The sequence below is a fragment of the Calliopsis andreniformis genome, chromosome 12 (genome assembly GCF_051401765.1).
Source record: "Calliopsis andreniformis isolate RMS-2024a chromosome 12, iyCalAndr_principal, whole genome shotgun sequence".
NCBI lineage: Eukaryota > Metazoa > Arthropoda > Insecta > Hymenoptera > Andrenidae > Calliopsis > Calliopsis andreniformis.
Genome location: NC_135073.1, coordinates 14,092,311 through 14,110,969, shown reverse-complemented (window position 1 = coordinate 14,110,969; position 18,659 = coordinate 14,092,311). Strand labels below are relative to the sequence as shown.

Here is an 18,659-nt window from a genome sequence, read left to right as displayed (position 1 = left end):
AATGAGAAAGTATTTAAATTTCCCGCTTATCGATTCGAACATTCTTTTACTTGACCCATGTGGTAATATGTATTCTCACTGACTAATGTTTCTATTAAAAAATAAGCTTAATTATACAATAATTATAATATGTTTGAGATTGCTGGGAAGCCTTATATGTTGTACAGGTATGTATTATATTATTATATGATGTACAAACGCAAAGAAAGACTACATATAATGCAACTGCACATAGTTTTACTATGCTCTAAATAGTGTACAATTATTCAGTATAAAAACGTATAATCGAGTATACTACTACTTAATATACTCAAAACGAATGGACTTATTTGTGTTTCCCTTTTAGTAGCTACTTTCATCTTCGACAGACTACTACTGTACTCATTATTATTAAACCGAATATGGACAGTATCAAATAACAGAGAAATAGTAAATAATCGAGGTTCTACTATATGAAAGTATTAAAACTGGTTAAAAATGACGTATCTCATACTGATACAATACAAGCACTAATTATACGCTTATGCTTTTTTGTTAAAAGCAAAAACATGACAAACATTCTATTTTGTCAAATTTTGGAGTCTTTCATGGTTAAAATGTGAACATAAATGTTGCAAGGTATTTACTGAAGCTAAAGGTGAATCGACTTGCAGAAAAAAAAAAGATTTGACCCGCAAAGCAATTCTTAACGCGGTTCCCGCGCCACTTCCCGCACATCCTCTAGTCATTGGGGATGCTCCCCTCTGCCATACTGCCCGTTAACGAGCAATCAAACCGCGTACTTGCGCGCGCGCGTCCAAGGTATACAAATTACTAGAGAAATTTCCTGTTTTATGAAAACTTCACCAGAAAATTCGATGGTTCTACCTCGATCCACTCTTCTACGCCCAAAAAATCGAGCCCAGAATTATTCAGTTCGATTACCAAATAAGGCGTTTCACATCATTCCCATCGAATTAGGAACGAATCACGAGAGTTGGTAAGAAAATTCTTGTCCTTTTAAATATCAATTTTAATCTATAGATTGTTAACGACCGGTTTCTAAGTATAGTAAATGCTTCGGGATTTGTGTGAGTTAATGTCGATCATCCTGATGATCTATATTACAGAGTGTACCCAGACCGGATGTAGCGATAGATCGGTGTCACGTGAACCCTCCGGATATACTGGCTTCCTAGTCTTGCTCACCTACTTTATCACGCTCTTCCATTTCGTCAGAAAGCATAGAAATTTGGTCTACGAAATAATGCTTTCAGTAATGAGCACAATGGTAAGAAACGAAAGACTGTATTGTGGTTTTCATAATTGTGATACTCTGAATAATTTTTAGCTAGATACCAGTTAATAATTTCTGAGCAGCGGAAATACTCCTATTATAAAAATCAGAAAGTCTTTTCGTGTATTCTGAAGTTCAATAGTTTCCATGGGGAAGACCAAGATTCAACACGTGGGTAAAAGCATTGCATATGCAAAGGGGCAACTCGAGCACTTTTCTGCGATCTGTATCTCAATCTGCTTCAATTTACGACTGGAAACTCGTAAACAGGATTTAAAATTTGTAATTTAGTTCTGGAAAATCATACACAGAAAATAATTGAAGTAATTGAAATTATCCCCATTAATTTCGATTTTATTCTCACAGGAAAATGGGTCAAGTAAATATTGCGTTAATTTAAAGGGGTCATAAGGTACTGCTTATGATTTCTGATTTTTGATGTCCTGAATTAAGTATTATAGACTTTTTCTTACGACTGTGTTTATAGGAAGGACTGAATAACGAGAAAAAGGAAGCTTCAATAATGGAGTCATTTAGGGATAGTAAACGATTACGAAACTCTACTACCCTCATAATATTAATTCCTTCTTGACAGAACGAAGGTCTACTCCGAGTTATCAAGAGTCTTCCACTTAGAACCACTTCCACGTGGATTTCTTCAATGGTTCTCTGTTAATATTCAAGAACCATACGATCAGCGCAGTGTCGCAACTTAGGAGCACTGTAATTACGATTAACATTCTAAATAATTATCTCTCAACCTGTAGCAGTACACTATTACAATCTGTTACTTATAGATCATCTCATCATCTTTTCTCATCAAGACTGCACCAAAGCAAGGTGGCAATTCAAAGTGCCTCACCCTGTAGAGGCGCGCACATGTATCGGAACAGTGACAATAAAGAGAGTGTAGCCTGGTCGGGATAGCCGTCAACTTGATGATGATATACTGTTGCGATCTTGGGTGACCCTCTTTCTCCTTGTTTTCCTCGTCCCCTCTTGCTTTCTGCGCGCGAGCGAGCAGGCACGAGTGAGCGCGCTGGCGCGCGCGGAATAAACGCGTGACACCGATGTAAACGCGATGCAAGGGTGGACCGCGGGGGAAAAAAAGGAAAAGGGGGATCCCCCGATATTTCGTACCCCCGATATTTCAGCTAGTTCGCCGTCGAAAGCGCACAACTCCCGATTCCAGTTCTGAGCGGGCCGGCCGAGCACACGCACCGTCTCTCAGACCTGCACCTCGGGGCAGAAGCCAGGCCTTCAGGCAGAAAGTTGACTGAAAAGGGCCAGGCCAGTAGATAAAGGAGACGTTACGATAACCAGGTCGTTTAATGTAGATCCCATGCGCGATAATCGATGGTCGTTACGCCGCTAGAACCGTCAGGATCGAGAGAACTCTTCGCCACTTGATCGCGACGCCAAGGATCGAGGATCTGCGAGTACACAGTGCGCAACAGGCTCCCTTTGCTTCGAGGATTCGCTTTGACAACCGAAATGCCGCCCTTTCAACTCGAACCTGTCGCGTGAAGGATCAAGAGTGCGCAGTGCAGTGCATAACGATACTCGAATTCCTCAGGAGCGAAACACAGTTCGGGAATCGTTGTTTCTTTCGCGCGACCTCTTTCATCTGCTACCTTGCACACCGGAAACTTACGAAGAAGAGCCTTAGCTACGAAACAGGAAGTTGCAAACACCTTCACGTAGTGTGGTGGAATCAAGGATCATTTAACTAGGTTTGTATACCGCAGCTTTGCAATGATTTACCCATTTGCATAAACGAGTGTCGAGGATTGTGACAAGCGTGGTACAGTATCTACTACCTCGTTATAATCTCATCGCTATGGTGATTCAGAAATAGGTAGCCTCTGGTATCGTATACTTGGTATAGGTCCAGAAACCCTTCCTTATCGAGATATAAACGCTTTCTGTTTGTGAGAGAATATTTGAGAAATGCTTGACATCGACGTCTCGATGTCGACTGTAGAAGACCTTTTTTTGTATATGACCTTTTTTCATCGTTAAGGAAAGTAGAATACGATACCAAAGTTTGACCACCCATTTCTGAAGCACCCTGTATTTACCACATCTTCAAATTATATAGAATTTAAAGCCAAGATCAAAGTGGGACCAAAGGTACCAGCACGTAAATTGACTCATGAGCCTATAGTAAGGGAACACTGTATATAGTTTCAACTATGGTCATTCATAACGTCGATTTTTGACCGCGTCACTGACCGAGAAATCGATATGGATCAAACAGAAAGATCGCGTTAAGAAACTTTAGAACCAGATCGCTAAGATCGATCAAAATTGCCCATTGGAATTCAAGATCACAGCGATGTCGGTTATGCGGAACAACGCGTTCTCGTTTAATTAGAATATAGCTGTTTTTTATGAGCGTGGAAGAGGAAGAGGGAGCCGAGCAATAGGTCGGGACCGCGAAGGGGCCGGGGAAGGATGAGCTTTGGGGGGAACTACGGACTCGGATATTCATTACAGGGTATCCCAGCCGGACATTCTTATTTAACCACATCGATGCTAGCTTTGCTGCGCCTTAATTCTTTCTTATTGATCTCTGCTCCTCGCAGTCAGTATCACGTTGACTTTCGTTTGCTACTGAGATGAAGATAACGACTCCTAACAAGAATCATTCAGAAACGAGGGAAACGCGTATTACTGGAACACTTGCTAATTGTTCTGATTGTAGCTTCTAAAACGAGGACTGTTTTATTTTTACGATCCGTGAGCTAATTTTGATTAGTAATATGCATGCTTTATGACCTAGTCTCTGCTCCTCTTCTTAGTACTGTTAGATACAAGTACATATTTAGTCAGATCATATTTCATTTTTTGTAATCAGTATAAACCCTTTAAATATTACGTGAATAAATGATAAATATATTCGAGGGTTGATAAAGAGTAATGTTCTAGTCTTTCATTCAAGGGTTGATAGAGAGTAATATCAGACAGGTTTGAAAAATCCTTGCAAAATGTGCAAAGTTGAATTTTCTATGGATTTGGTAAAAATTTGTCTTCTCGAAAATCAGAGTCTGAGAGCGTCTACGTCGCAGAGAGTCGCTAGACTTCGACGCCATCAGGTATCCTTGAATTTCGAAGGATAATAGCCTTCCGCAGATTTTCCACGGGACGAAAGGCAAATCGCATCCGGTGTCGGAACGGTAGCCCGGTCGAATCGTTTCGCGGAAAATTGCGGCCTTCGGAAGAACCTTGAGGATATCACGAACAAAAGGTCTCACCATGTTTCCCTTGTAGAACTTGCCGAAAGTTCGATCCCACTTTCTCGAGCACTATCAAGACGTACGAAAACAATCAGAACAGGTGATTGTCGACAGAGGCACTGTTATGTCTTCGCGATAGTTCCGCAAGCTGTGGAGGAATCTGTGAGATAGGCCGAGGGAAAGCAAGAGGGTACCTTTTCACGGCAGCCGAAGAGGATCGAGCAAAATGACAGAGGCATCGAGGGAACCCGACCTCGCGGATCCTGAAAATCCCGACAAAACTGTTTTGAATATAGCACCCTCGTCCAACAAAAAGCCGCTGCCCGAACGTGGGACATGGAGCACCAAGCTGGATTTCATTCTCAGCGTGGTAATTGACCAAACTTATACGTAAGAAGACACGAACTCTGTTTCCCTGAAATATCTTTATTACTCCAAGAAATGAGCAAAAATTCATATTACTTAAAATTAACTATAAAAAAACCATTGCTGTCATATCTTTTTTTCTACCTTAGAATTCTTATAAGTAAACTGTGGATTTTTATGCAAAATCAAGTTTTTGTAGATACATTTTAAAAAGTAGAATTTGAGTAAGAACTTATTTGTTGCTTTTAGTATTTTATAGATTTTTGTATACAGCAAGCATTGTTTAGTTTTTTAAGGAAGCAAGGAAGATATTTCAAGTGGACAGAGTTGGTGGGACATTCTATACGCTATACAATATATAGATATAAATTCACTAATTTAATTTTCCAAATTTCTCAAAAAGGTCGGTCTGGCGATTGGCCTGGGAAACGTCTGGAGATTTCCCTATCTCTGTTACAAGAACGGCGGCGGAGCTTTCTTAATACCATACTTTCTGACTCTGGTGCTCGCTGGAATCCCCATGTTCTTCATGGAACTTGCTCTCGGGCAAATGCTCACCGTGGGCGGCCTCGGTGTCTTCAAGATAGCGCCTCTCTTCAAGGGTATCGGGTACGCTGCCGCCGTCATGTCCTGTTGGATGAACGTGTACTACATCGTCATCCTCGCCTGGGCCATCTTCTATTTCTTCATGTCCATGCGCAGTGGTTCGTTCTACTCATTCCTTACATTTAAATACGCAGGATAATATGTGTTACTTTACTTGATTATCCTCGTTTAATCAGAACTACCATGGGGAAGCTGCAATAACTACTGGAACACGAAGTACTGCGTGAACCCTTACGACAGGGATTCGCTGTCATGCTGGAACGAAATCACCAGGCACAATGTTGTGAGGATGTGCACTGTTAATGATGTTAACATGACTGTATCGGAGCTTACTGACCCTGTGAAGGAATTTTGGGAGTAAGTTTAATGAGATAAATCAGGGCTTCTTAACTTCTTTTTTTTGGCTTATGGCTCTTTTTAGAACATCGATCACATCTACAGTCACCCTCTCCCTTTCTCTTTTCCTATCTCCATTTTTTTCTTGCCTCTATCTTCTTCTTCTTCTCTTGGCCATCAAAATTCGAAGTCAGGATCTTTAGAGGGTAACATGGCGCTTGTTGAGAAACTCTGGAGCTAAATTGAGGAACTATTTTATCGTGCTTATTGCGAATATATATGTTCGTAGACGAAGAGCGCTTCAGATCAGTGAAGGTGTGGAGTACGTGGGAAATATTCGCTGGGAATTGGCTGGCACTCTCCTGCTGGTCTGGATCCTCTGTTATTTCTGCATTTGGAAAGGAGTGAAGTGGACAGGAAAGGTCGTTTACTTTACTTCCCTCTTCCCATACGTTCTATTAACGATCCTCCTGATCCGTGGAATTACTTTACCCGGAGCTATGGAAGGTATTCGATTCTACATCAGTCCAAACCTATCTAAATTAAGGGAGTCAGAGGTAGGTGTACTTACTTATTGAGGTAGGTGACTACAATTTCACCAGTGCTTTCAAATTCCTCACCCATGACAAACCCTTAGGTTAATAATTAAAGTCACAAAATAATATAATAGTGTTCTAGGTGTTAAACAAGACCCTAAACTCGTATTTAGAAATTGGTGAAATTGTGGTCACTTACATTATTATTCTTATTTTATCGTTCCTTCGTTAATAACTCTCTTGGACTTCCCAGGTGTGGATAGACGCAGTTACCCAAATTTTCTTCTCTTATGGACTGGGTTTGGGTACCTTAGTAGCTCTCGGTAGTTACAACAAATTCACAAACAACGTCTACAAAGACGCTCTAATAGTATGCTCAGTAAATTCGTCGACGAGTATGTTCGCTGGTTTCGTCATATTCTCCGTGGTGGGATTCATGGCCCACGAGCAACAGAAACCTGTCGCAGAAGTCGCCGCTTCTGGTCCAGGATTAGCGTTTTTGGCTTATCCTTCCGCGGTGCTTCAGCTTCCTGGCGCACCTCTTTGGTCCTGCCTCTTCTTCTTCATGCTCCTTCTAATCGGTCTGGATTCTCAGTTTTGCACCATGGAAGGGTTCGTCACTGCTATGGTGAGTCTTTTTAACTGTTTTTTATTATCTCTATTTGATGAAAACAGGTGTTTTAATTTGTTTGTGGCGCTAGGTGGACGAGTGGCCACAGTTGCTTCGTCGACGCAAGGAGCTCTTCATCGCGATCGTCTGCGTGCTCTCCTATATTATAGGATTATCCTGTATTTCCCAAGGTGGCATGTACGTCTTCCAGATCCTCGACTCTTACGCTGTCTCCGGTTTCTGTCTCCTCTTCTTAATTTTCTTTGAGTGCATCTCGATAAGTTGGGCCTTTGGCGTCAATCGATTCTATGACGCTATTAGAGATATGATTGGATATTATCCTCTCATGTGGTGGAAACTCTGCTGGACTGTTACCACTCCATTGATCTGCGTTGTAAGTTGAATGTGTAATTTTTCATAAAAAAAGAAGAAATCTACTCTTTTCTATAATTTAAGTTTTCTTGAATTTCTCTCTTTTCTAATTCAATTTTTTTTTTAATCCAGGGCGTCTTCATCTTCAATTTGGTACAGTGGACACCTATAAAGTATTTAGACTACGAGTACCCATGGTGGTCCCATGTCCTGGGCTGGATGACTGCCTTGTCCTCGATGCTTTGTATACCTGGTTACATGATCTACGCCTGGATGACAACACCAGGCGATAACTCAACGGTAAGTCGATCAAATTTTAGTGATATTTTCTTATGAATATAAATGAATCTTCAAAACGTGATTTTTTTCTGTGTTCACAGAAATTCAAGTTATTAGTGCGAATAGAAGACGACGTAGCGAGTCTGCGAATGAAAATGGGTCAACCGTCGCTTGAGTTATCACAACTTTAACTGCCACGGATTCATTTTGATTCTAAGTGGAATGTATTATTCTAATTTTTACTACTTCCCGACTATCATGAATTTCAAATAACGTTATTTAACGTTACTACTTTCGCGTGTAATTTTTTGATTTTTTGTTTTTGTAGGACTATCTTTTTTCATCGATTCAGCAAGAGTTTTTACCAGTGTGTTCCTTTTTGCAAACAAAATTTGTATCTATTATTTAGACGTGTTCTCTTCTTTTTTATCGTCTAGGTAGCTATTATTAGTGTTCTGTTCATCAAATGCGATTAAAGTGTTCAAAGTTTGTGTTTAGTGCTTTAGCTTAAGTGTATTTAGTAATTTATATGAGTACAAGAAATTTTCAGAGTACTTACGCGAATAGTTCATTAAAAAAGGAATGAAATACAGCCATTAGAAAATGGCTGACAGAATTTTACATTTTTGAAAATCGAATCGAAAGATTTTTTCAAGCACACGTTTTTTTGAAAATTATTCGCGTAAGCCTGATTACAAATCTAGTTGCTAACTTATTTTAGAGATATTGGACATGTACGATAAACGAAAATTACCACACGATTTTGAGTTTATTTATAAAAAAAATACATATATTTACGCTGCCATAACGATTACGTTTCACTGTATGATCGATCGACAGGCCGTGATATTTTCTAAGATTCCAAGAAGAATAAAAAATATCTCAGCTTGCACATGACTTTTCGCGGAAGATATAAGTGCAAATGTTATTCTTAATAAAAATTGTAGATTCGCGTAGCGACAATATGATAACAATGTTCGCTACATAGTAATAAGAGGGAATCATTATTAACATCTATATAGACTAAGATGATGAATACTTTAAAAGGCTTTTGACAAAGCCTAGTGTATATTTAAATGAAGATTACTATAATTAGTTACTTTATTAGCATCTATGTAGCTACACGTGTTACGTGTGTTTTTTTCTCGTAGGAAATGCGAATACACAAAATGTGAACTTCGCTGGATGACAGAGAAAAGGAATGATAGGATCTGTAGACGACAAGATCTTCTTTTGGTAAATAAAGATGATCACTGAAAACCTTTTTGAAGTTTTAGTGTAACATGCATAGTTTCTTTGATCTTTCATTAGTTTTAGTCACACATAACCTATTCTTACACTTGAATTTAAAGATCAACGAAGTGTGGACATGAACAAACAAAATGTTCTGAACATGAAATATTTTTTTTCAAGAACATAGTCAGGAACTAAAGCAATTAACAATTATTATTTGAATAATCTTGCAATCATTATTCAAGTAAGTTATCCACAAGAATAATAACAATTATTTTAAATTACATCCAAATATTTAATCAAAACAATTCGAAAAATACTCAACTCTGTTAGATACCATAGACTAAGTAAAACATAGTAGGGATACACGATTCTTACTGGAATTTCCTTCTGACGTTTCATTTTACGTTTACCTTTTTTCTAAATTCGCACATGTGTGTTTTTGGACAGCTGTCTCTGACAGAATAATTAGACATTCTAGTGAACGATATTTTAAACATATTTAACAATTATACAGAATTGATCAAACTCCAAGATGGCAGTATAGTTAATCTAATGGGTGCAAATGGGTGCAAAAGAGGAAACGAATAGTTTATGATTAGATTTCGAACCTTGGGGCGAGTTAAATTTTATCACATGTGTTTGAAAAATAGCTAAACACTTGATAACATTGATTTTTGTGTTTTGGTGCGTAGTGAAAGTGATTTTTTCACTGAATATATTAGGTAAATAACATGATAGAGAAAAATGAAGATAATACTGATAACGACGACAGTCTTGACAGGATAAAGCAGATAGCGGACAAGAGGACTTTTTTAGAGAAACAGTTTCTTCAGGTACTTCATCTATTTAATTTTTCTTTATTTATATAGCAATTATTTTAAGGTTATATCTGTTGATTTTTTTTATAAGAAAGTTAACATAAAGAATTAATGTTTTTTTTTAATTTTCAAATTTCTGTGCAAATATAAATTACTTTGCTATAAAAATATTGTACAATATTCAAAGGCTTATCCAGCTCTATTTTAATTGAGTTGAAATTAATGTCAATGGATTTGTCAATTTTCTAATAATTCTAGTTTGTAGATGTATGATTATTATTTCAAATTTTATAAATTTGTTTAGTTTTGTTAATTACTGCTAATCATTTGTCAATATTAAAGTGTAATTGCTGTCAGTATGAACACATCTATTATGTCCTTTTAAGGTCCAAGAGGAAATTAAACTATCTTTTGCACACCTGGCAAAAGCATTACATGCTAGAGAGAAACTGCTTCTGCGGCAGTCAGAAGCAATCTATAGACAGCAAGTATCATTGGCATTGTCTAGTCAGGAAGTTCTCTCTCCATCTATAATAATATTAGATGAAAGAAATACCCTTGAAGAACAGATCAAACAATTTGGAAAAATAGAGCTCATAGGTTCCAATTCAACAGTAATAACTGACTTAGAACCATATAAAATCCAAGAATATCAAGACATTGATAAAGACCATGTCAGCTTTAATAAGTCTATTAAAAGTACAGAAATTATTTCTTCCAATACAGATATTGAGTTGTCTTCCACAGTGGAAGAGAGAAAGACACAGAATGCTTCCAATGGATTAAAGACTTTTAGTGTAACAAATTTAGCAGAAAAGTGTGGTCACATTCTTGAACTCCAAGAAGAAGATACTAAAGAAGACTGTGAGCAATCTCCAGAAATGCATACAGAAATTGAAACAAATGATTTTAATCATCAGATTTCTGATATAAATGAACCAGAAGATGACAAAGCTTTAAAGAACTCTGAGAAAAATAACATAGAAGAACAACATAATTCTTATGGACACCCAAAGCAAGTTCAACAGTGGTTAGATCAGATACTTCTGGAGACAGAAATTGAACCAACCATTCACGAAGTAGACAAGTTACCTGAATATCTGAAATATCAGAGACCTACATTTGTACCAAGCTTTAATTAAAAATCTTTAAAGATATTTAAGTAATCAGTTAATCCATTATAAAATATTTTCTTTTTTTATCATTTTAGATGTGAATGATATTTTGGGGTCAAATCTTTTATTTCACCTCTTTATATGTTTAAGTATATTTATTTATTTGTGCGTTAAGATAACAGTATTTAATCACAAAATGTTCATTTTAAATTAAAAACCGTTATTCACGAGATATGAATCAAAAATTTGAAATTTATTAACTGTAATTTTAATATACGAGAACGAAAAAGAGTGATAATTGAATGTTATTTTACGAATATCAGTATACACAACAGTGATATTAAAATAATTTTAAACATGTTAAGTACATTGTCGTAATGTTAATGATACTACAATGTCTTTTAATTAATTAATACTATTTATAATAGTCTTTAAATTAAATAATACCATTAATAATAATGTATTTATAATCAGTCTTTGTAGCTTTAACTCAAATTCCTATTCACTCACAATTAAAAAATTCTTTAGCTCTTATTCCTATCAACTATTCTTACATACTTCTCACAAAAATAAAAAATATAATGGTTTTATAGACTTCAAGTTATTAATAGATAACAAAAAACAGCTTTTCCAGTGTTAATCTATTAGTTCAGTGGGCATTATTTAACCCCTTATTGCCTAGTGTATATTTCCAATATTCCAGTACCTTATAAAACTGTTCTAGTGCAAATTACTATTTATTCCCTAGCTATAATTCAGTATAAATAAATATAAATAAATATAGCTTGAGCCTGAGATCGATCTAAATCTATCTTTAAGGAACATGTGTGTGTTATGTGTTCAATTCTATCTAATTTAGTTTGTATTTATATTCCATAAATGATAAATAAATGAAAGCAGTAAAGGGTTAATTATTGACATATATTTCTACAGTAATCTCTTTGTATTGCTTTCTTTGGATGCGTGTGTATTAAATCATAGGGAGAATCATTTTGATTATTGACAGTTATTAGAAAAAATAATTGAGCACCTTTGCATAGTTTATTAGTTACTAAACAATTAAATAAGGACAGATAACCACCACTTTTTATATGTACAGACGCCAGCGTAGTAGTGTCAGTTGGGATTTTATGTCCAGCATCGGGATCTTTTTTTACAGAAACCGATTTGTTAGCAAAAAATCTGCGACTAGGGTTGAATCTGGGTCATAAGGGAGGAAATAGGTTGTGAGCATGCCTCCCCTGAAACCTCAGGGTTACACATTTAATCCATCATTTTAACGATACTTGGTAGAAGACCCAGTCCTCGAAGAAAGAGGGCACAAAGGCGCTAGTTTTAGTAAAAGTGACTGGTATGCAAAGCTGTGAAAGGACCTCCTCATACATTTCGAGTGCTTCTGGACAAGATGTTCCATTACCCTTTAAAATATAATAAACGTTACGATTAAGCGTGACAATTTAGCGAGGAAAAGTAGTATTCGAATGTACATACATGGGTCATGTATTTCCCTGTAGGTTTTAGAACCTTTACTGAGGAATTTAGGATAAGTCTGATGAAGTCCCAGGCATCACCATGTGGAGTAGTACTGATCGGTATATCCGTAAGATCGCCAAAGACGTAATCAAACTGCCGACCCTCTTCAATCATGTGTGCCAAAGCTTTTGCACAGTCTCCAACTATAATCTACAAATTTCCATTTATCCATTAAGTAGTTTTGTTTTCTCAGTTTGAGATCAATTTTTGTTTAATTCAACTATACCTCATAATTTTCTCCCTTTCTTTTATCTAGACAATCTCCACATATGCTTCTCATATGCTGACTGCAGGCTTTCATAACGATATCATCAATCTAAAAGAATAAAAATCAATTTTTAATGAAATAAAGTATTACATTTTTTTTAATAGAATCACAATTTATTCTTTTATAAAAATAATCCAGCATACTTCTAGCATGGTAACGAATTTCGGCTTTTCTTTAAGCAATTCCCAAAGCAAACCACCATCTCCTCCTCCTAAAATCACTATTTCTTTTCCAGCATAATCCTCTTTTCCACGCTGCATTAAAGTTTCTGTATATATAAGATCTGCTTCTGACATATCTAAATAAATGTATTTTACAATAAAAAATTTATTTCAATGAAATTAACTTTGTTTAAAAATATTTTTTATTTCTTACTTTGCAATTCATTGAGGACCAGTAGGTTCCCTAATGATTTTGAGTGAACAATTTGCACCTTTTGGTAAGGAGAGCGTGCCTCAAAAACCAATTTGTCTATGTCATATTCAAGTAGTCTGCCGTCTTAAAAAAGTAAAATAATTCTATAACAACTTAACAAATGTCTCAAAGATAATTAATTGCATAAAGAGCATTTAATAAATGCATGCAATGCAAAGCATAACTTTGTGGGAAAAACAATACTTTTTTTTAATCTAAATTAAAATAAATAATAAAGCATGGAAGATTAAAAAATATTCATACAAATACCACTAAATCGTTTTATGTATATTAAACATAGCTGTAAAAAACAGTATATTATGTAGTATTAAAAGCTACAATTCTTCAACCTTATCAAAACTTTTAAAAATGATTGTTATCCTCATTGTAGTTACTATTCACTTTACCATTTACCATTTACTATTTACTATTTACAAAATTCATAAGGCATTCAATGCAAAAAAATGTACACAAACCCTTCTGAAGTATCAAATTACAAAGGGTAATGATAATCATGTATCTTGAAAAGGAATGTAACAATAACTGACGCACAGTTGTGATAAATAATACGCGATTAAAAATGAAAACCTAATGAACATCGATATTTCTATCCCACGAGAAATAATGGAAATTATATTAACAGCTCAGAAGAATCAGTTACATAATTTCTGAATTTAAATTTTCGTTTGTAGCACTTAAGAAAATGAAAAGTAGTGCGGACAGTGTTTTACGTGTACCCGTAAACAGAATAATAAATAAACTCACCGGCGGTAGGAAAGTATCTGCCAAAATGTTCGCCGCGTTTAATCGGTGTAAGCGTGTACGAACGTGTAGAGGCTGCCGCCGCTTGTAACGCTCTCTCCAATTCTCTGGCCAACTAAAGGTGACCACGACAAGCGAACCGACGAATAAAAAAAAAGAACAGAAACTATCTTGTTAAACCAATCGTAATAACTCTTCTGTTTAAGTGAAAATCATTTGAACATCCCTTTTGCACAACTAAAAAGAAACACCGAGGGAAAAACACACGTAGACCGAAAATAAATGAATGAATCGGCGCTGTTAGGCGTCTTACAGTGCAACAGAAACGATTCGCACGTCTGTAAGGTGCTCTAGATATGTAACTAAATGTGGGAACTAATTGGGGAAGCGGTTTCTACCTGATAGGGTCATATAGAGGTCATATATGGTTCCTCGCCTTATTGGTGGTAGGCACTTGCTACGTTGGCTATTCAGAGCCATCGCAACGTCCGCTTCCAGGTATTGCCACTGCCACAAGGTTCTCTTTGTTACACGTGTTTCTTCCGCGTATAATAAAACTTCTACTTATTTCTATCATGTTACTCATCAATTGATGATCTTTACAAACACTGAATTTGTAACTATAACTTTCAGTGATAGAGCTAACATACAATTGTGTATTATTACAAGAAATGTATTTCTACAGTCTCTTAAGTGTTCAAGAATATCTTTACTATAGTCATTCATATAGGATTATCAACAATTTGATATGTAACAAGATGTACCTTGTAATGACCCCGTATTTGAGAAATACCAAAGCTCAGTTTTTATTTGATACCCATAAAAGGCAAATGAATATTATGAAATTTGCATACCTCAAAGTTTAAGAAGGCTTCCTCATCATCTCTTTTATAATACTCAATGTTTAAGGTCACTAAGCCTTCAGTGTAGCCCCGTAATGTTATCAGACTACCTTTGGGACCAGAATAAAGGACTACCATACTTCCATCAATATTTGACTCTGTTAATGTTTTCACCCCATCCAAGTGTTCTCTAAGAACATTAGTGATTGCTAATTTTAGATCAGAGCGTTTCTCTACATCAGTTAATACGTTTGATGGGACGGTAAAGTCAAGGAGCACAGTATGAGCAACCATTGTGTATAAACCTAGAAGAATTTATTGTTTATTAGTATAAAAACTATTGTTTATGTTGATATTTTTGTGTAATTGATTTTACAATTTAATATGAAAATGATTTAGTTGTGTATGTTATTTTAATGTTAATACCTGTGTGTTGATATTAAATTATTGTAAATTCATGGAATCCTTTCTGCACTAAAAAACATAAATAAAATCATAAAAAAGAGGACACTAAACGATTTCTATAACATACAAATTTCAAGGTTATGTCAAAAAACATATCACAAAAAACAGATTAAATTAATTATTTTATAACTTGATTTTAATTAATAAAATCATTAATGACATAATTACATCCAACTTTTATATATTTTATAATTATATCCTTAAATAATAAAAATTTTACACTATATTTCTTTGTTAAAAGTAATATATCAAAAATTACGTAAAACCATTTCAAACATCTATTTTTATAAGAAAATTAGGATACTTTAATATAAATTAATTTTACGTTTAATCGATTCGCGAAATTTATTTACAGAACCAAAAGTAAAAAATTATTTGCAAAATTAGTTAAAGCATTAGCAATTATGGATTACATGTTCAATTAAACTGTTGAATAAGCTAACAAACAGCAATAAATTTAAGCCTTAATTAATGAAACATCATTTGACAATTTATTTTTATAAAGACGAAAGTGTAACAATTGGTTGTTAGAGCTTGTCACTCAGTGTGGTAGTAAAAACATTTATAAACACTGTTACAATCAACTAGTCTGATTACTACTGTTATCGAAGACAGTAATTATACTCACAAATTGGAATATAATTCTCAATTACAAGAATATCGGTTCGTAAGATAAAAATGCTTTCGTGGCAAAGGTCACTATGTCGCCACATTCGCTTCAGTGTTGCCAATTATTTGTGCCAGAAAATTTCTAGATCATCTATGCAGTCTTCAATATAATCCTCCTTAATTTGCTAATTCCATTGCTATAACACGCTTTACTACATAATTGGATTTATATAACTCATAAACATATATATTTTACAAGCAACTACACTAGTCAATGTTTCAAAAAAAGGTTTAATTTATTTACTTATATTACAAAACTGCATGTCTGAATGGAAAGTTAATAACTTAATCGCTAGCGTTATCGCCTTGATTATCCTCTTCCCTTCCGCTTTCTGAACCGCTTCCGGAATTTGATTCTTCGTCCGAGTCTTTCAGAACTTTTCCTTTAATGTTCTTCTTCGGTCTCATAGCTTCAAAATCTGAGCCCTCTTCATCTGACGAATATATATTCGATGCTAAAAAACATAAACAAGTTAATATAAATATCCGGGTTACGGAGACGGAAAAGAAAATTATTCGTATTTACCTTTAACTGGAGCATTCATTCCTTTCTTATACTTGTTTTTAATCGCCGCTAGAGAAATAGCGCCTTCGTCATCTGAACCATCGTCGTGGTACGTATCTGCACCATATCCACCAACAGATCTTCCAGCACTTCTGCTACCTGTAGTACTCTTTTTCGTTTTACTTTGTACTCTCATTGCCATACGTAATTTCTCTTCTTCTTTCTAAGAAGTACATAACAATATTAATGTAGAAAAAAATTCAGTTCTGACAAACATTCGTCACGATAAGAGTAAACTAAACGTAACTGACCTTGATCATTTCGTATCTGTTTTGATCTGGATTGGTTCCTACTTGCGATAATACTTTTATGCCAGAAGTCTTTTGTGACCTATCTGCAAGCGACATTGTCATTTTTCTGTGAGTGAACGATTCAGTGGAATGCGGACGGAACGTCAACTTCGTTCTGAAAACCGCTTGACCCTGAAGACCAGTTCCTTGACGGATGTACAGATGATTGTGATCACCCTGAAGAGGCTGCTTGTAGACGTCGAAGATCTCAGAGCCCAGGTGTAAGGACATACTACCATCAGACCACTTTACAAATCTGGCGTTGCTTTCTTTAACAACTTTACCCTGATCATCAAAAGTTTCTTTCCACCGAAGTGTATTTTCAACTTTTAATTTTAATCTAGCACGCCCTTCTTCATCCAATGTTTCCTCCTCGTCAATTTCATCTTCGTATGTTTCCGTATCGAATGGCCGCGTTTCTACTGACAGGAAATTTGGAAGCTTTACAAAGTGTATCTCGCGACCCAAATCTGTCGAAATTTTCGGTATTTCTACATCGATTCTAGTTTCTGGTGGAGGCTCAGGCTCTTCTTCCTTTTCTTTTTCCGCATCCTGAAAAAAAACAAATTTCACATTTTCTTTCAAGTAAATTTTTAATGTTGATGTATTTTGTACATACATCCTCAATGACTGCCTGACTAGGGCCTTCACCACCGCTATCAGATCTCTCTGGACTCCTACTCCTGCTTCTGCTCCTGCTTCTGCTTTTGCTTTTGCTTCTACTCCTACTTCTACTTCTACTTTTACTTCTACTGCGACTCTTTTCTCTTTTATCATCTTCTTTGTCTTTTTCATCATCTGTACTAATATCACTAGCATCTCCAAAAAGAGCATCTGCTGTTGGAGCTACAGCTTCTTTTTCTGCTGGTTCACTTTCTGAATCACTATCTATCAATGGTTTTACTCTTTTCATTGCATCTTCTGGCTCAGAAGCAGAACCACTATTATCTTCTTTTTGAGCTGGGCTAGCTTCTCCATCGCTATCATTTGATTTTGTACTACCTGTAGAATAATGAACAAAATGACATAGAATTTACTTTCAAAAGGGGAACTGGTTACTTGCTGTTAACTGGTTGCTTTGATTTTCAAACCTCTAATCTTCAAAGACTTTTCAGATTCATTATCATCCTTATTTTCTTCAGAACTGTCCACTTTTTTCTCAGAATCTGCAGGCTTAGCTCTTTCAGTGCCAGGAGAATTTAATACCCTAAAATATTGCTACAATATATAACCAATATTTTCAAAAGTATGTTACAGTAAAATGATTTACAAACTCTGTGGATTTTGGGCTCTCTGATCTCCTTTCTTGTGGTGAACCTGATTTTGATCTTTGTGAATCACTATTATTTGATGCAGCTGATTTTGGAGTACCACTTCTAGATCTTTGAGAACCAGATTTTTCACTTCGTACAGATCCAATGCTTGAGCGTCTAGAGCCTGATCTAGCAGGAGATGGACTTCTGGAATTTTGTCTAGAATCTGCTTTTCCATCTCCAGATTGACTACTGGATCTAGATGATCTACCACTAACATTTGATCCTACTGATCGAGTATCATTTTCTTCATCAGAATTTCTATCGTGTGGAGAATTTGCAGTATTAGATGGTGTACCACTGCGACTTGACCTAGAGGAACCTGACTGATTATCAGATTCAGAACCTAGAGAAATGTTTTTTTTTCTATATTAATCCAGGAACGGTAATAAAAAATAATTTTAATGATTTTAACCGATGATTTTAGGTTGTATACAAATAGATACAAGTATTGTATTAATATTGTTGTTAATATACCTGAATCACCACTAGAATCACGCAGGCTTCCTCTCTTTGGCGACATGTTTTCCCTTATTTTTTAAACAGGCTACTTTTTAAAAATAAATCTTTGAAAACATTATTTCGAAGAGCCCCGTGAAGTCGATAAGTTGAAAGACAAGTCGATAGAACCAGCGTTTAGAATTTAATTCACGATCCACAGGAACAAACGTAAAAGTTACTATAGTGTGAAATATAGAGATTTTGATAATAAGAAAATGGCTGAAAATCGCCAGAAGCTATGATTGGTT

The 18,659-nt window shown here is 35.7% G+C and overlaps 4 protein-coding genes across 9 annotated transcripts; 2 read left to right on the top strand and 2 right to left on the bottom strand.

Moving 5' to 3' along the window:
- Positions 1–2,359: 2,359 nt before the first annotated feature.
- On the top strand, positions 2,360–9,107 carry Gat-a (GABA neurotransmitter transporter-1A). 4 transcript variants are annotated; one of them, XM_076390074.1, is made up of 9 exons: positions 2,360–3,009; positions 4,630–4,885; positions 5,285–5,585; positions 5,664–5,844; positions 6,113–6,380; positions 6,613–6,987; positions 7,061–7,363; positions 7,474–7,641; positions 7,722–9,107. In XM_076390074.1, the coding sequence occupies exons 2-9, from the start codon at positions 4,742–4,744 to the stop codon at positions 7,809–7,811; spliced, it is 1,830 nt and encodes a 609-aa protein (XP_076246189.1). In that variant the 5' UTR covers positions 2,360–3,009; positions 4,630–4,741; the 3' UTR covers positions 7,812–9,107. The 4 variants fall into 4 exon arrangements, with proteins under 4 accessions (XP_076246189.1, XP_076246187.1, XP_076246188.1 ...); XM_076390072.1 differs by having other exon boundaries at positions 4,616–4,885; XM_076390073.1 differs by having other exon boundaries at positions 4,550–4,885.
- Positions 9,108–9,286: 179 nt separating this feature from the next.
- LOC143186400 (uncharacterized) lies at positions 9,287–11,273 on the top strand. The gene is given in 3 exon segments (XM_076390080.1): positions 9,287–9,689; positions 10,061–10,774; positions 10,777–11,273. Coding segments are annotated over 3 exon segments (852 nt in total). The 5' UTR covers positions 9,287–9,587; the 3' UTR covers positions 10,813–11,273.
- Positions 11,274–11,811: 538 nt separating this feature from the next.
- Positions 11,812–15,912, bottom strand: Sms (spermine synthase). 3 transcript variants are annotated; one of them, XM_076390079.1, is made up of 9 exons: positions 15,702–15,755; positions 15,035–15,082; positions 14,621–14,913; positions 13,770–13,881; positions 12,966–13,088; positions 12,734–12,888; positions 12,549–12,638; positions 12,281–12,472; positions 11,812–12,207 (listed from the first exon to the last, which is right to left on the bottom strand). In XM_076390079.1, exons 3-9 carry the CDS (start codon positions 14,900–14,902, stop codon positions 12,061–12,063), a joined length of 1,101 nt encoding a protein of 366 aa, XP_076246194.1. In that variant the 5' UTR covers positions 14,903–14,913; positions 15,035–15,082; positions 15,702–15,755; the 3' UTR covers positions 11,812–12,060. The 3 variants fall into 3 exon arrangements, with proteins under 3 accessions (XP_076246194.1, XP_076246193.1, XP_076246192.1); XM_076390078.1 differs by lacking the exons at positions 13,770–13,881; positions 15,035–15,082 and adding an exon at positions 14,165–14,273 and having other exon boundaries at positions 15,702–15,912; XM_076390077.1 differs by lacking the exon at positions 15,035–15,082 and having other exon boundaries at positions 15,702–15,912.
- Positions 15,913–15,953: 41 nt separating this feature from the next.
- Positions 15,954–18,534, bottom strand: Atu (Another transcription unit). Its single transcript, XM_076390071.1, has 7 exons — positions 18,388–18,534; positions 17,872–18,256; positions 17,689–17,804; positions 17,217–17,599; positions 16,559–17,149; positions 16,269–16,470; positions 15,954–16,197 (listed from the first exon to the last, which is right to left on the bottom strand). Exons 1-7 carry the CDS (start codon positions 18,431–18,433, stop codon positions 16,028–16,030), a joined length of 1,893 nt encoding a protein of 630 aa, XP_076246186.1. The 5' UTR covers positions 18,434–18,534; the 3' UTR covers positions 15,954–16,027.
- Positions 18,535–18,659: the final 125 nt, after the last annotated feature.

What these genes read in the sequence shown, in the direction of transcription:
- Atu (XM_076390071.1), bottom strand. Translation starts at nt 18,433, where the DNA reads ATGTCGCCAAAGAGAGGAAGCCTGCGTGATTCTAGTGGTGATTCAG. An exon ending in TGATTCTAGTGGTGATTCAG is followed by an intron (nt 18,257 to 18,387) that starts GTATATTAACAA and finishes ACATTTCTCTAG; the next exon opens with GTTCTGAATCTGATAATCAG. An exon ending in GTCAGGCAGTCATTGAGGAT is followed by an intron (nt 17,150 to 17,216) that starts GTATGTACAAAA and finishes GTTTTTTTTCAG; the next exon opens with GATGCGGAAAAAGAAAAGGA.
- Sms (XM_076390077.1), bottom strand. Translation starts at nt 15,786, where the DNA reads ATGTGGCGACATAGTGACCTTTGCCACGAAAGCATTTTTATCTTACGA. An exon ending in AATTCGTTACCATGCTAGAA is followed by an intron (nt 12,639 to 12,733) that starts GTATGCTGGATT and finishes TTATTCTTTTAG; the next exon opens with ATTGATGATATCGTTATGAA. An exon ending in CAGGGAAATACATGACCCAT is followed by an intron (nt 12,208 to 12,280) that starts GTATGTACATTC and finishes TATATTTTAAAG; the next exon opens with GGTAATGGAACATCTTGTCC.
- Gat-a (XM_076390074.1), top strand. Translation starts at nt 4,742, where the DNA reads ATGACAGAGGCATCGAGGGAACCCGACCTCGCGGATCCTGAAAATCCC. An exon ending in CTAAATTAAGGGAGTCAGAG is followed by an intron (nt 6,381 to 6,612) that starts GTAGGTGTACTT and finishes TGGACTTCCCAG; the next exon opens with GTGTGGATAGACGCAGTTAC. An exon ending in CACCAGGCGATAACTCAACG is followed by an intron (nt 7,642 to 7,721) that starts GTAAGTCGATCA and finishes CTGTGTTCACAG; the next exon opens with AAATTCAAGTTATTAGTGCG.